The sequence below is a fragment of the Acanthaster planci genome, linkage group LG04 (assembly GCF_054643075.1).
Source record: "Acanthaster planci isolate LZ-2023a linkage group LG04, COTS_SCS, whole genome shotgun sequence".
In the NCBI taxonomy this organism is placed as follows: domain Eukaryota; kingdom Metazoa; phylum Echinodermata; class Asteroidea; order Valvatida; family Acanthasteridae; genus Acanthaster; species Acanthaster planci.
Window position 1 is genome coordinate 4453302 of NC_141780.1, and position 16202 is coordinate 4469503.

General features: G+C 44.3%; 2 protein-coding genes across 2 annotated transcripts in view; one reads left to right on the forward strand and one right to left on the reverse strand.

Moving 5' to 3' along the window:
- Positions 1-16202, forward strand: part of LOC110974216 (protein Wnt-5b-like) — a 93325-nt gene that overhangs the window by 30016 nt on the left and 47107 nt on the right.
- Positions 11424-15585, reverse strand: LOC110974215 (F-box/LRR-repeat protein 14-like). The gene has a single exon (XM_022225683.2). The coding sequence runs from the start codon at positions 15222-15224 to the stop codon at positions 13860-13862; it is 1365 nt and encodes a 454-aa protein (XP_022081375.1). The 5' UTR covers positions 15225-15585; the 3' UTR covers positions 11424-13859.

The window sequence follows — 16202 nt, forward strand, 5'->3', positions numbered from 1 at the left end:
TCCCGGGGGAAAATTAAGGTAAAACACGCTGTGCAGGAAAAGAGCGGGAGGACGAGTTGGGAATTGGCTAACGATCTGTCCTGAAAGATTGGATCCAACGGAGCCAGCACACAGTGCATTAAAATGGACGATACCGCGGTAGCAGCAGCGTCGCCATGTTGAAAGCTGGAGTTAGTGAATTCTACAGTTGACAGTTTGAAGAAATCATCGTTGAATTATTGACCACTCCCTCTTAAAATCAGACAGTTTGCTTGTGCAGGCCACCTCTTCAATTCATCTACTCAGTTCAGTTGGAGTTTTCATCTGAAACATCAATGTTAGGCCTATTGTTGTAATTGAATGAGTGAACTAGATTGAATTGGATAAAATTTATGATTTTGGCTGTCTTCTTGAAAGATTGCAAAGGTGTTCCCGTCGTTTTAGTGGTTAACTTAAGACTGTGCTTATTTTGTTTCGTCAGGTCTGCTGAAGACCTTATATCTCGTCTAGAGGAAGATGAGCGAAATCAGTTTGTTTGACCTAGTTTTGTGATAGCCGAACAAATCAGGCTTGTAACGTATGTCTTTGAACCAATTAAAATCGTGCATCTCTGTTCTTCCATCCCAAACCCACTCCCCTAACGAACGAACGAACGAACGAACGAACGAACGAACGAACGAACGAACGAACGAACGAACGAACGAACGAACGAACGAACGAACGAACAAACAAACAAACAGACAGACAGACAGACAGACAAAACAGACAGACAGACAGCCAGACCAACAAGCGCACAGACGACGACAAAAAACAACAACGACGACAACGACGACGACAATTGGCCTCGTCTCCATCTGTTTTTCCAGCCTTCAATTTCACGGCTTAAGTCTCCAAAAACAATAGATCAGTGCAATTTTTTGGTTCTTTTCCTTTTTTGGAAATTCGTTATTTTTATTCTTTGGAGACACCAGTGTGCCCGGTGATATGAGAGCATTTGGCGGAATACAGTGTATTTTTCATTATTCAAGCAGTAAACGTTTGAAATTGAATGTGGGGCTTGATTATGAAGAAAGACGGGGAAATAAAAGCGAACTTTGACGGGAATAGCTCCCGTTGCCTGCGACTTTAGACCAGACAAGAGAGAACCCATATAACAATGCGATATTTAGGAGATGATGCCGCGTTTGGGAACACTTATGCTGCGTGTAAGCTATCCAGTTCGTAGACTTATGGTGGCCCTGGAGGGACATAAATATTCATGACTAGTGAGTATTTGTGCGACGATGTGAATTTATCCACTAATAGTCGTGAATATTTTTGCGACATCGTGAATGTTTTTCACGACTCGTATTTTGCGACCTCGTGCAATTTTTTCACCACTAGTCTTGAATATTTTTTCAGTAGCTTGGAGTGTAAATGGCGCTATTACAAAATAGTGGGAAGATGCACTTGGCAGCAAATACATGATGTAGGACCACTGGATCAAGAAACGCTCACTGTCGATCCTTTCTCTATGGTCGTTTGTAATTGTTAGTAAATTATGATGTCAGACATTTCACGCTAACACAAAACTAGTCTGGCTCCCAGCTGAAACCCTGACTTATAAGATGACTTAGATATTTTTGTTCTGGAAACCAGACGACCTTGTGTGTCGCTGGGTGGGGCAAATATCAACCCCCTCAAGTTACTGGAGAAAATATTCGGGACAAACTTTGCGATTAGTCAGTGAAGTATATGTTCACGACGTGTCGGGAAAAACATTCACGACTTCGCACACATATTCACAACTCGTCGCAAATAAATTTACAACGTTCCAAAAACTATTCACTACTAGTTGTGAATAAATTCACGACGTAGTAAAAATTACTCGCGACTAGTCGTGCATATTTACATGTACGTCCCTTCAGGGCCACCGTATTAGACGCACCTAAGCTCCCGTTGGATTAACACTCAAGTTGCGCGTTTAACTTCCGGTCCCGTGGTTCCATGCCATGTGCAGTGGGCGTGGTTTAAACTGAAATGACGTCGCACTTACGAACCGAATAGGCCCACGCTGATAACACAATCGTATAACAACCACAAGGCATGGAATCAATCATTTTTGTGCCTATTGTGATTCGCCCAAGTTTTTGCTCCAAACCCCGAGTTTTGAAATGCTACAAACTATGTATCACACCCACACATCTCGCCAAGCGAACAAAGAAGCTGTCGGAAAACAATACATCTGGTCATTTTGTCTGCAGAACTGGACAGATTTCAGTTTTCCGAGTGCCGGTGTACTGTTTTTGCCTGACATTTAGTTAGCATTTATCTGTCTCGCCCGCGCATTTCAGACGCTAGGTATCTTTCAGCCTTGGTGCTCCTTCAGAGGTTTAAGATTTGAAGTCTTCCAAATGTCAGAGCCTGTGCGCGACCGTTTATCCGTCATTTTACCGAAGACATAAAACCCCCCAAAACCAAAAAAACCGTGTGGGCAGCGAAGACGTCTTCATCCGCATCACCGCTGGCTCATCATCGGCCGTTCATGGAAAAGAAAATACTCAGAGAATATGCGCGTACAGACAGCACATTCATCATTTTCTTGTGAGTGTGTATTTTCTTCGCCCCCAAATCCCCTAAATTCGCCGTAAAGGTTCAGTGTTTGGAAGTTGAATGATCAGATCCCCTCAATCAAAAACATCCATGTCAACCGATTTGTGTTCACCCTACATCGGTCCGTTCATATGCAGATTAACTTTCCTATATCTAGCATGAGAACCAATGAATATCTATAATGTAAAGTTAACACATCGCTCACGTAGAACCCAGTTGCGGTGATCTATATTGTACACTTCGTGAAGTGCCTGCTAATGTTGGTGTTGTGTGTGACAAACCTCTTTCCCAGGATCTGCATGAGTTTACTGTACGGTATCTTTCCACATTCCAGTTCTTTTGCGCATTGGCGCAAGACTCAGTAGAGCTGGTAGTTCAATTTCAATCAATTCGTTTTATTCCTTTAACAGATGATTTTTTTCTCCTTCACTGTAGAAATAAAAATCTAAATTGATAGAAGTTGATTGTTTTTAGTATAAAAGTTGGTCATTTTCCAACAGATTTACCCAACAGTACTGTTATGGACACCTTGTGATCAAATGTTGGGAACTTGGTATCTGCACAAATTTAGGGCAAAAAATGGTCAGAAATGCCCAACTTTATTTTACAGTGTTCTTGCACTAAATCAGATAGTTACAACAACATTTTAACGTTGTAAATTTGGCGTTTTCTTTGAGACTCATTGCTCATTTTGTGTCAACATACATGAACAGTGAGCATTGTTCCTCCGCGCTGTCTTTGTGCTGTGTGACTCTATCGTTTTCAGAATCGTACTCTGACAGGTGGGATATTCCACTCACATGTACTTCGATAGTTAGGCCCCTTTGCCTGTGCCCACTTATGCGATTGAGCAGTCAATCCGACATTTGCAAGCAGGCCCTTAACCAGGGTTTTGTTATCCGTTATAGCAAAATACAATGCTCTTCCCGCTTTATGTCACAGTACAGAATTTGGGGTCGAAATGTGTCAGAAAAAAGCACTTTTAAGACCTACTTTCAGCATCCTCATTCTGCATTTGTAGTAATTTTACCATCACGATAATTGCTACTGTCAATCGAACCAATTCTGTCCTAAAAAGAGAAAAATGACCTGTTGCAGATCATTTTTTACGTTAATCGCCCCTGGTAGGTTATATCACTTACGGAATCTGAAAGGTTCGCAATAAGCAAAACAGTCTGCCTCTCATTGTGGGGGGCAGGTGAAGATCGTTTTATCGAGTGAACGTGCCCGTCTAAACTGGAAAGAAAAAGAAGCAGTTGCTCATCAGTAATGGTTGGGCCTACGTGAAAGAAGGCCAAAAAATACGCCGGGGACCAATCACACGACCAACCGCCCTACGCGAGGAAGTCACGTACCTGCCGGGTCCCAAAGTGTGCAGGGCACGTTGGATTGATTACGGTTTGCCCATTGAGGACCCTAGTTAGCCATGCGTGCACCTGTGTGTGTGTGGTGTGAGGCGTTAATCCAATTCAGAGATGTAGGACAGGAGCTGGCCCGGTCACGGTATGCCGCCGTTGATGGCGCTACTAGAAAGATGCCAAATTCGGTTCCGTCGCTTGCCCCCGACTCTGTGGGCACACTTCGCAGCTCACTTTGCGTGCATTGAAGGCCCTCGTCCAAGTAGGGTCACCAACTCTGAAAAGCGTGAGACGCGACTCAAATGACAACATTTTGTTTTGTTTTGCTTTGCTTTGTTTCCAACGGCCATCACTCTTTTCTCACGTTAGTTTTTGGAAATAAATGTGATTGTGGTTTGATATTGTTTAACCCTTAAAAAACGAATATCAAAATAACCATTGAAATGCTGAAGTCAGAAGAGTTGAATATTGATATATGGTAAGGGAAACAATTACCTATGGTCCGTATCGTTTGAAATCAGTTGAAACTGTCACAAGTAAGCTCAAGGTTTATATGCTGTGTCTGTTACTCCAATTTCTGTCAGTAAAAAACTTCTACCCAGTGCACAAATTACCTAATACCTTGTTTGTCCTTGTGTCGCTTGAGAATGCTCGCGCAGATACCGAGGCAACTGCGCATGGGCTAAGTTAACTTTTAGGGTCACATCTGTCTGATCCCATCTATTTCCCTCATTTGACCTGCATGTATAAACCTGTGGGCCCCGAGCTGGACCAAGTTGGGTGCGATTTTCCCAGCAGCAGAGGCTCCTTTGGTAGGAACGTCACTTCGATGGTTCACAAAGTTACGACTGTGAAATGTATGCGTTGCGTGCTCGTCGCTACCAACAAAACGAACACTCTCAACCAGCACGGTTCTTTTTAACCGATGAGGGAATGCTTCTGCTCAAGGTGGATATCGTTAGCGTATTTCTATCTTTTGCAACATGTCTTCAAGGAACAAGGAAATAAAAATATTTTATAATTTTTACTAAAACCCCTTGAAATTGCATCTTTGGGTTTCATTTAACCTTATTTTAAATTTTTGTTTTGCAATTTTAACCTATATTTTGATGATTTTTTGGTTTTATACTAAATCTATTTGCATATTTATGAGCAGAACTATGATGTCATCTAAGGCACTGAATCTGAATGTTGCACTAATTTGTGCACAGGAAATTTCTAGATTTCTATAACCACTGCTATGGCAGATTTCATTTTCTTTGGCAATTTATTGCTGCGTAATTATATGGCAAAATCCAGCAAAAATCTTTTTCACAGAAATGTTCCCAGGTAGCAAATTTGGGGTTCACAATTTGAACATGAAAACATGCAACCTGAACCATGTCTTCCTGGATTTACATCAAAGCAAAAGCGCCCTCACTTGTCCAGAAATGCTTGGTCAATTTTTAATGTTTGAAAAAGTGCATCGTTCAGTTCACATACTCAAAAAAAATCCAAACAGTATTCATACATGGAAGAAGAGTACTGAGATACACAAAAAGTGATTCTAAGAAAAATTCATTTCTTGGATCTTTTAAGATCGAGAGTGGTTTTAAACTTGGATAACGTAACTTCCTATTTTCCATTACTGTTGTTTTTCAATCACAAACGTAAAGTTTGCTTTCGAGGGAAGCGAGTCAACTTCTCAAGGCATTTCGACACTTTTGGTTATTCGACTTTCAATTTAGATCAACCACTCAGTTCAGTACATCCACAACCCCTTGTTCTCTTGGGAGAAAGATAACGCAGCCGCACAACGCAAGTTAAAATATTCACGCACCTCCCATTTTCAAGCTTCGCTCCTCAATATCATGCTGTTCGTGCAGCCCATACGTTGACGGCCCACCCTGGCCCAGGGCCCTCGTCGTCTTAATCTGCCCTCGCCCAGCCGGCACAAGCCTTGATGAATTGTCTCCCGACGAAATACACCCTCGTCCAAATCCCAAGATCCATCATTCGCTCCGCTGGCAGTGCACCGGTCAGATCGTGGACCTGTACATGTATATACGTCAGCTATGGCATTCTGAGGCCTGCACGCTCTCGTGCCGTGCGTAGATTGTGATGAAACGCAGGGTCGGGCTGGAGACAAAACGGCCCAACCACTGCACTGTCAGAAGGGTGTAAGATGACAGCTCGTAAGTCCGGGGGTGATCGTCGGTAGGGTTCAAGTCCCAGAGTAGACCCTTCCTCGCTCAGCCCACGTTTAACAAAATAATCTCCAGTGGGCCGAGTGATTGAAGACATGGATTTGTTAAGGGGAAAAATACCTTGTTTTTCCTGTTTGTTTTACGTTGTTTGGAGCTCGCAAATACAATTTATATTCTAAATAATGGTCTACATAATGGTGCTGTATATGGATATATACCTCTTTAAGGGTTTACTCTGTCTTACAAAACTGTCTCGAAATTGTCTTTATTCACTTTGTGTCTCTAACTATAAATCCACCTTCATAGAAATAAGCCTGAATTTGTTGCAACAGTGCGAAATAAAAGGGATTTTGAAGTGCATTCGGAATCGAAATGTATATATTTAGCGTATGGCGCTAATGGTAAATTGTTCGAATTTGGTTTCTGTTTGTCTTGAGGGACCCTGCCTACTTGCGGTCATGCCCTAATTATTTCGTGAATAAAACACGACTGTAAAATTGAGATAAGAAATAAAAATGAGACGTAGCAGCCCTGGAAATGTTTTCTGTTGCTGTAAATATTTGCTGGTTAACTTTCTAAACATGGATTGTTTGACCGATCAAGTTGTTGTGGTAGACTGTGTATTTTGTAATTGCCAGGATTGCCCAAAACATTCCACCATACTTCGCCCGAGGTCTAGTTTCATTGACTTGTGGCTTCAGCTTTCCCCGCAATTTAAGGGAGAAGTGAAATTTGCATCAAGCAGGAAATTGCCTTTGAACCATGACAGCTTCCGGACAACATCCTCAGTCTGTTCTCGGATAATTGTCACCATTCGTGTAGAAATGTTGTCCATTCTTCCTAAAATTCAGTAATATTATTAGGAGGCAGGTTTCTATTTTTTAAAAAAATTGATTTATTTGCCCAATTTGTTTACTGTTTTCGAAAGCTCTCATATTTACAATATGCAACATAACCTATGCATACGAAAGCTATACACATTTATGAATTCGTCTGTGGCGTTTAATTATCATATATTAGGGAGAGAGAGAAAAATATATCAGAAATTCCCTTTGGGTTTTTACATTATTTTCATAATCGGGACCGCAGGGGGTGTGTAGACTATGCATGGCGCGATGCTGTCGCTCGCCTATGCAAGATTTAATAATGGTAGAGTTTTCTGAGTGCACTCGCTATATTCACGCTGGCCACGGGCCCTATAGCCTACCATAATATCATATTTTGACTCCTGCGCCGACAAAGGAGCTGTACTTTGTGGCGCTGGACGGGAGGCAGCGTGTGATGTGATTACGGATGGAAATTGGGTAGAATATTTGTCCGTGATTTAATACAGATTCGGCGTTTTGGTGCATGTTGGCACGCTATGGGTTGAAAGCTAAAAGTAGGACGCGTTCAGAACATATCCAACTTAGGGTTGAAGGACGGTCCTATGCGTTATGCCTGCACCGCGCTCTGCAGGCCACGCATTGATTCAAGTACATGTACTTCAACCGGTCATCGTTTGGACTGGAACAGTCTTAACTGTTGTCGTAAATAACCGACATCTCAAGAAAGTACCCCTCACCAATGGAGTGGTACCACGTGATGGACGCACATATAAACAAGGGAGTGGATGATAAGTGGATCGTGTCAATCTTTGACCTTTGGGTCATCAAGACGTGTCACAATCGGCCAATCAAAGAAGGGGCAATGCGATTGGTGGTTGCTTTATAGGTGTTAAGTGTTGTGTTTCGCTACACGTAGGCCTATTACCAGAGAGGTTTGCGTAGCATGAACTTTATATTGCCAACGAAAAAAAAATGGCAAAGAGAACATTTCACTTATGTTCTAGGCTTTGCACATGGGGTGAAAAAGATAACAAAGGTGGCATCGCTCTGTGTTAGCCCCCAAAATCAGCGTACCGGAACTGATGAAGTCATTTAAAAGCAACCATGGTAACGTATGATATCAATAACCTGTGATTTATCTATGCACGAGCTTAACATGCAACCTTAGAATGTTTCTTCACTACTTCATATCAATGATTCATGGTCGATGATTACGGCTTTCAAGCTTCGTGTACCGCTTTCATCACGTGACATCATACAGGGGGCCTATACCATCCGCTGCAGTGTTATCGCTGCTAACGAAAACCATGGCTGCGAAAGCAAATTTTTACAAAAATTCACGCTGCATTGTGATTGTAATACTCCGAGTCTAACCTGGACAGAAATATGTCTCGCGGTACAACTTCAGCACGCGCATGCTTTCAAACCCAGATGCTCAAAAAATACCATGGACAGCATCGCATGACCAATCCTTCGCCTCACAACCACCCCCCCCCTCCACACAGCATGGATGGGGACCGAGAGAGCTAGGCAACTGACCGGTCATTTCCGCCCGCGGAACACTTACTATTGATCCAACAGCGTGTCTCGGGGCGACCGCGCAGAGTCGCTGACGGAGCCGGGCAAAAGCACGTCCGAGACCCTGACAGATATCCCCTCGGGAACTGGCAGACGTGAACTTGTATATCCTGGAGCCGGGAGGATGGAACTTCTGCTAACTAACCGGAGAGACGGTCCATCTAAGGAGACCTTGTACGTGTCATCCGGGGTTTTTATTTCTTGACGGTCATGCATCGCCACACATCAGAACCGACGACTGTTGTGTGCATGAAGGAAGAGATTTCTGATACCTGTTCTATTTTTAATAAAATGGTACCGTACGTGTCCTCAGGTATCTGCCACGCTCTAGTTTGCACTCGACACAAGGCAAATATTGACTATGTGCACGGACCCCCCCCGTTCCAACCCCCCCGAAAATTGTAGCTTAAACATGTATTGAATTTATTTTAGGTCGCATTTAGATTTTATATATCAAAGACTGTTTTCAGTATAATGCGATGGTAATTTTAGCAGTGAGATCTACGACTCGTCCATGCCATACGAAGAATCTTGTCGAGTGTGGAGGAGACAAACCTGTGACATTTTTCCATTATAATAATTGTATTTACTCAATTTGACTATGTTCCTTATTATCTATGGAAGTTTAACGATTCACAGTCAAGCTTCAAAACTTAATAAAGCGCATTAGACATATGGGTATCGATTTTATTCTAAGACTCAAGCTGGTTATCTGGCTTGAACAAAATCGAGATCGGATTCTCACCAAGTGGCAGGATAATTTATTCTTTGTACCAAACCCACATTGGTATTTAGTATTGTCTGGCATGTTTATTAATGGTAAATGTGTGCATCATAATATGGTTGGCGAAGACACTGCATAGTTACCTTACCTAGGAGCCAGAGTACAGTCACGTGATGTCGGCCACATTTCTTGCGACCATCATTTCTTTGTAGGAACAAAGTTCCACTTTCCCCAGCATTTCCACCAAACCACTGTATAATGGAGTCTCTGTTCGTCGTGAATTATGGGTGAACCGCGGTGACTTTTGTACAGTTGAGCCGCCGAGAGAATCGAAACCCTACCCGGCTGGGGCTCCCCACGGGTTAGTGACATTTGGGCGTGCGGGTGACACGGAATGCGCACTTTTTTTCTGATCCCAAATCACAAGGTCGTGTTCTTGAGAGACAGAGCTCGGTTCGGGGCCAGCCTGCACTCCAGCATCGCTCGACTGATACAGCAGACGCATAAAACAATGCAAATGCCAAAGCAAAGCAAATTTTGAAGCGCTTGCGATCGGAATAATCACTTGACAAGAGTCTTTCTGCTTATACATGTAAAATGTTTTCAGTGAGATCCCTCAACCATAGTCTTCTCTAACTTTATTGACGACATCTATGCTGTTCAAAAGAAAAGTACATGAAACAGGTGCGTTTCCAAAAGCTTCTATGCAGAACAGACATACAGAAACACAGTGTTGAACTATTAGAAATGGCCAGTCTGTGCTACTCTTTGAAGTTACGCGATGGACAGAGTGACTGTGAAAATTAAAAACACAAACCTTTCAACGCAAATCCACGAATAGATGGTAAGTTCTTATCTTGGCAAATGAGTTGGGAATTCAGAAATCCGTGTCTTATAAATGGCGAACCGTAGGCCATGGCTTCCATCCATAGTTTAACATTCATGCGTGCATTATGTCGGAAGTCGATTGGCGGTACAAAATTAATGGCACCCTACCAGCTTGCATGAACTCTGCAGGGGCCAAATCCTCCGATTGCAATATGCTTTTCCAAACATCCCATTTTGGGAGTTGGGATTAGTAGTTACAGTAAAGCAAATCACTACGGGAAATCCATTGGGGTAGGTTGAAGGAAACAGACTGCACGTACAACGCTTTCCCGTCTTGCGGTTCAGTTTGTATAATTATGAATGGGAGATTTTCTTCTCGTGGCTGGCGGCAATAGACGGAAACTACGTCCCCCCCCAACTATGATGTAGATGCAGATCTGTTGAGAAAGCTTGCCCAAGACTCTCCATTCGCCAGCGCCTATGAGCTAGATCAGGAACCGCTGATTTCTTTTGACTACATGTATTCAGTGCAGCAGTTAATCGTTATGTAGGCCTGATTATCATAAAGACGCTGGTCTCACTCTCCGAATTCATGGAATACTGATGGTATGACCTAATTAAATCACGGGCAGTTTCATTACCAACCGAATATTTTTGCAATTAGGCCTATCTTGCAAATGCCATGGAGACACTGGGTAGCACTTGAGAAGAAAAAAGCAACTGGGATAAAAAAAAAATACTTGCAGTACATGTAGGCCTATAGTTTAAATGTACATCATTCTGTCTTGGATTATAGCTCATTATATGTAATGCATACGAAACCTTTTGAAGAACATATGTGTGTGTGTGTACATTTGAAACAATTAAGCAAATATCTGTGTATTGTTTCGCGTCATCCGTCGACGATGCAGGCCTAGCCTAGATGTCTTCATAATATCTCCGAGTAAAATTGTGATTATAGGCCCCTAATAACTGCTTTCGAGAACGAACAGTAAAGTTTATAAAAATGGAAATTTGGGTTTGCAAAGTAAAATCTAGACGCAAAAAAGTTCACAACCGTTGTATGAGCTGCGATTCCAAATCCGCGTTCTCATTTGCAAGTATGGTTCCAGCCTATGCTTTTGAACACTGAAGGGAAAATGTGCCACATGGAATGACCCGCATTTCAAATCTCACAAGGACAGTTTATAATACACGCGCACTTTAACGTTCGTCACCTTACGGTGCACACACCATACAGCCTAAGGCCATAATGACAAGTCGTTCCTTAGAATCACCACAAACCAGACGGCTGATTCGGGCAAATTTTTTGTTTAACATTTAAGCCAAAGGAAAGCAAACACAGACACCGTTTTCAGGATAACCGTTTTATTCATTTTGTAGTAAAATACTCTTCCAGCCATATCAATACACAGTTTATTAAAATCGATGTTCCATGGAATAAAATTCATCACTTAATTTGCTCTTTCGCTGACTGGCGCCATGTTACAATGGTGCAGAGCGACACAATGCTCATTTTCTGATATACATGTTCAATGCAGTACTCGTACGTACAATTCATATACGGAGTCAGTGAAATCGTGTGTCATAGGACGCAAACAGGCAATATGTTGACCCACAACGCCCACGTTGCTCTCTTTTTTTGATAAAAATCATATATAATTTATCTTAAGATTTGAATTTCGGAGACTTCCAGCAATGGAATTTTATTTTAGTGAAAGCGGACTAGGCACGGCTAAACTACTGGACTTGATTACCGACTTCAGACAAACACTGCATTGGTATTGTTTTGCGCTGTAACCTCCCTGCAGTGGATGAGACAACTTGACCAGTGTCAAAAAATTAACCCTTTTTGGAGACGGTGAGACTGAAATGGCGCCTAGTGTCATCTTTACCTGATACCAAGCTTTGTAATTTATATGTCTCTGGGTCACGGCGTGACACCTATTTTGAAGTAAGGTGATTTATGTAGCCAAGAGCAAGTAAGCTGAAACTTTCTGAACTAATAACAGGGCATCGTTTGTATTTTGTGAAACACGTTTCGTCTGTCAGCCATCTTGGATTTCTTTTCATTTTTTTTTCTAAATTTGTTCGTGTCCATCAGAGATACAACAAAGGAACTGCCCCGAGATAGCTTGTTTACATATTGTGACAAATGAATTTAACTGGTAGTTCTTTCATGAGGTAATTTAAGAGAATTTATTTACAGATGGTGTTACTGTAAACAACTATGGGTTAAAAATCCCAGAATGAGGAGGGGTTTAAAACTCAAGATCCAGCAATATCAGGTTAGGCTTTATACAATTCAAAGAAACGGATCGGAAGGAAAGTACGTGTACAATCAGGTTTCCATGAAAAAAAAGTCCCGTTTTGCAGTTCCATTATGTGGAGGATAATCTGCATCGCGACATCAAACATTCATGGTTTCATACCCGTGCTGCGTTAGACTGCATAATGTAGGCCAATTTATAAAAATGGGATCGCGTTCCCTTGGGTATCACCGCACGCATCAAATTCACACCATGCCCGACAACTCTTCTCTATCGTCTGGGTCGGGGCCCGACAGATGGAGCTCAAAAATATCAGTGCAGAGCGTCAGAAGCAGACTACATGCATACACTTGAACGCTGGACAAGGGCTCCAGTCTGCAGCTGACCCCAGGTTTATCCATCTGCCCCCCCCCCTTTCCAGAAAATCGTAGCAGGATGGATGGGAAGACGGTGGGAAAAAGGCAGCCGAGGCATGGTCGGCAAACCAGCGTGACTCGCTCGCTCGGGGCGCCGTGATCCGCAGAGCACGAATCTTGCATCGGCAGCAAAGCGGCCGGCGGCGCTGGGTGGTGAGGGGTACACGGATGCAGCGGGGATCTCTTGAAAAAGAACCAAACCCTCGACCCGCCTGCGGATCAATGGCGTAAATCTCAAATGCGATGGGTGGCTAGGCGTTAATACCGCCACCTCTTCTCCATGCAGACTATCCCTGTCCTCTCATGCGTCCATTTCAACCTTCATCCCCGTCCTGACCAAGTTCGACACATTTTCCCCATTAATTTGTAACAAGTCCCCATTTTCACCACTTACCATTAAAATAGTTTTATATTAAAACTCAGTAATTTTTGTAGACCTTGGTCAAATCTTTCTACTGTATTTGTTCACACGTGTCCATTTTGCCATAATTATTGAGGATATTATCATCAAGAGCGTTGCTCTGCAGGCTCCATTGTAGCAATGCATCAGCGCACGGTTTGATTCAGCATTCACTGTATCAATCATCGGTGCAACCACGGTGGTGGTTCAACCTTTTTTTTGGGGGGGATACGGTGGAATTTAACCCAGACGCACTCTGCCTTTGAACGGGCAGGAAGTGCATTCATTTAGTCAAAAGGTTCGGTATAATCCCTGGGCTGGATTCGGGAAAGAGAACACTGCATGCAGTTCAGGGGTCCCACCATACTCCAAGCATACTATTACCGCACTGCGAGGTTTTCCCCCGTGAATTGCCGCGAGGGTTTCTTTGCATGACGACAATATGCAGGCGGCCCAGCACTAGGCGCGCGACAGCGCTCTGACCCGCTTGGATATTGTGCTTTGGTGACCGCACGCCTGCTATTCTAAATGCACAGCAACCCCCCCCCCCATCCTGCGCTGCAGTCGGTCACTGGACCACACAATAAAAGGCCTTGGTGTGCCGCAGTAAACGCGTGAATACACTCCGTGGTGTACATGTACTGTACATGTACTGTACATGTGCCGGTGTATTGGACTGCAGCTATGGAGCCAGCCGTGGGCTACCTTTTATGCCACAAGCCCAAATTCAGAACGGACAGACACGGAAGCTGCATGATCCTCTCCAAACCAACGGTGGTGATCTTGGTGCACCCGTACAGGTCGATGCATTTGAGTTTATGCAAGTGGTCCCCGATTAGCTTGAGCCCCCTGTCCGTGACCTTCACACACTGGCCGATGTTGAGCGTGGTCAACCCGTGGAGGTTGCGAACCAGGCGGTCCAGCCCGTCGTCCGTCACATGGCAAGAGCTGAGGCTGATGTTCGTCAAGTTGTACATTCCCTGAGATATGTGGGCCAGCGCCGCGTCGCCGATCTTGTCGCAGAAGCTGACATCCAGCGAGGTGAAGTGGCCTCCGCACTCGGCCAGGTGGGCGATCCCGATGTCGCTGATGTTGTCGCAACTCCGGAGGTTCAGCTCCCGCAGGCTGGGCATGCGGGACAGGTTCACCATGCCGGAGTCCGTGACCCCGCAGCAGAAGCTCAGGTTCAGGGCCCGGAGCTGGGGCAGCCCCTGAGCCACGCTACCCAGCGCGCTGTCGGTGATTTTCTGACAGTCCTGCAAGACCAACTCCTCCAAGTTACAAACCCCTTTCGCCGCCTCGCTGCTCATGCCGGCCAGGTAGCCTATTCCCACGTCCGAGACGTGCCGACAACTCCGCAGATTGAGACACTTGAGTTTAGGCAGTCCCCTTGCTATGACAAGCAAGCCGGTGTTGTTTATATTACAGCAACCGGCCAGGTCCAGAGATTCCAGGTTCTTGAGATATTGTGCTATTCTCCATAGACTGGTGTCCGTTATCTGCTTGCACAGGCTAAGGTTGAGTACTGTCAGTGTCGGTATTTCGTGCACGAAAGCGTGTGACAGCCCAAAGTCAGTGAGATTGTAGCAACCGCTAAGGTTGAGACTCTGAATGTTTGGCATACCTTGCAGGACGTGGCTGAGGCTCCTCCGAAGACTGAGGATCTGCACCCGCCGGATCCCCCTGGCCACGAGACTGGGGAACAAAGACGGGTTGGTGCGGCGGATGTGCAGTTTGGCCTCTACTCCCCTCCACACTGACCGGTGGTACGAGGCGTCCCTCCATGCCCGACACACTTTGGCGACCCGGCCCTTGTCTTTCACGTCCAGATAGCTGAAGATGAGCGCCAGTATTTCGGGGAAGAGGCAAGAAATGTGGGCCTCACCCGACATGTCGTTGTCCTGTCCTTTAGGGGTGATACATCGCCGTCGTTTAGCCCTGCTCTGGTAGCAATAAACGTCGATTTTCTGTTGAAAGCATGGACATGTATACAGTGTGTACATGCACCATGGAGTATAGCTACACTCGACGGCCATACACGCTTGTCCAATGCATGGCCACTGCATCGAATGAACGAGCAAATGTATCGTACGTATTCACTGCCTAGCGCTGGACTCCCGTGTCGACGTCTGCCCGCTCAATTCACGTTTCAGCTGTACACGTACGGTTCAATGGTGAATGATGTGTCACGTGATTGACATCTGCGGTCAACCCACGTGATACCGGAGGGCGCTCTTGATTGGCCAAGCGACCCAGTGTCTCTTGTCTTGCTGAGCTGCCACTGTGAATGGAATGCGGACCATGAGTCAACAACGCAAACATGATGAAGGCACGAACAGGGGAAAAAATCGTAGGGGAAAGAGAGACAATCTGAAATACATGTATATATCGGAGGGAAGACGGGAGCACTCAGCACGAAATGTTCAGTGTACATTCTCGTGAAACAACCGTTTGTTTCACTCACACACTTCGTGTGTCGTGTCTTGTCTGACACTGCTTGTTTTGCTATGCCTCTTTCGTGTCTTCGAACCTCTATAATTTTTTTTTTCAGTGGTGGTTTTGCCCAAGTTATTCCTACATTGTGGGTGTTTTGTCAGTGCGGGCAGCTGGGCTAGTCTTTTTACCCATGCTGTGTTGGCGCCGGCTCGAACGGGAACGAAAACACACCGAACAACCGTTATCCGTTCAACCAAAAAAGAATTTTCCCCCCATTACTGTGGAGGGGGGATGCATGCCTTCCATCAAAGACTTATTTTTTTCCACCTCAAAAAAATTTTATCCACGCTTTCCGTCAAACAAAATAAAAAGTGAACTTCAAATGAAGATGATAAACTATAATGTCACCGAATGAGGGTCGTTCTGATCAGTTGGTTCAAATACCAATTTTCATGCATCCAATTGATTTTTAATTGATGCCGGGTCTTCTGACAAAAAAAATATGTATTTGCGTACAGCCGTGAGGAATCGATTAAAAAACTTAACAAGAATATAGTCCGCCAAAAAAATACTTCCCGGTGTGATCTATGAAAACCAAGACCCAAAGA

Bases quoted from the DNA above. Each gene is read 5' to 3' on its own strand.
- LOC110974215 (XM_022225683.2), bottom strand. From the start codon at position 15,224: ATGCAGTGGCCATGCATTGGACAAGCGTGTATGGCCGTCGAGTGTAGC.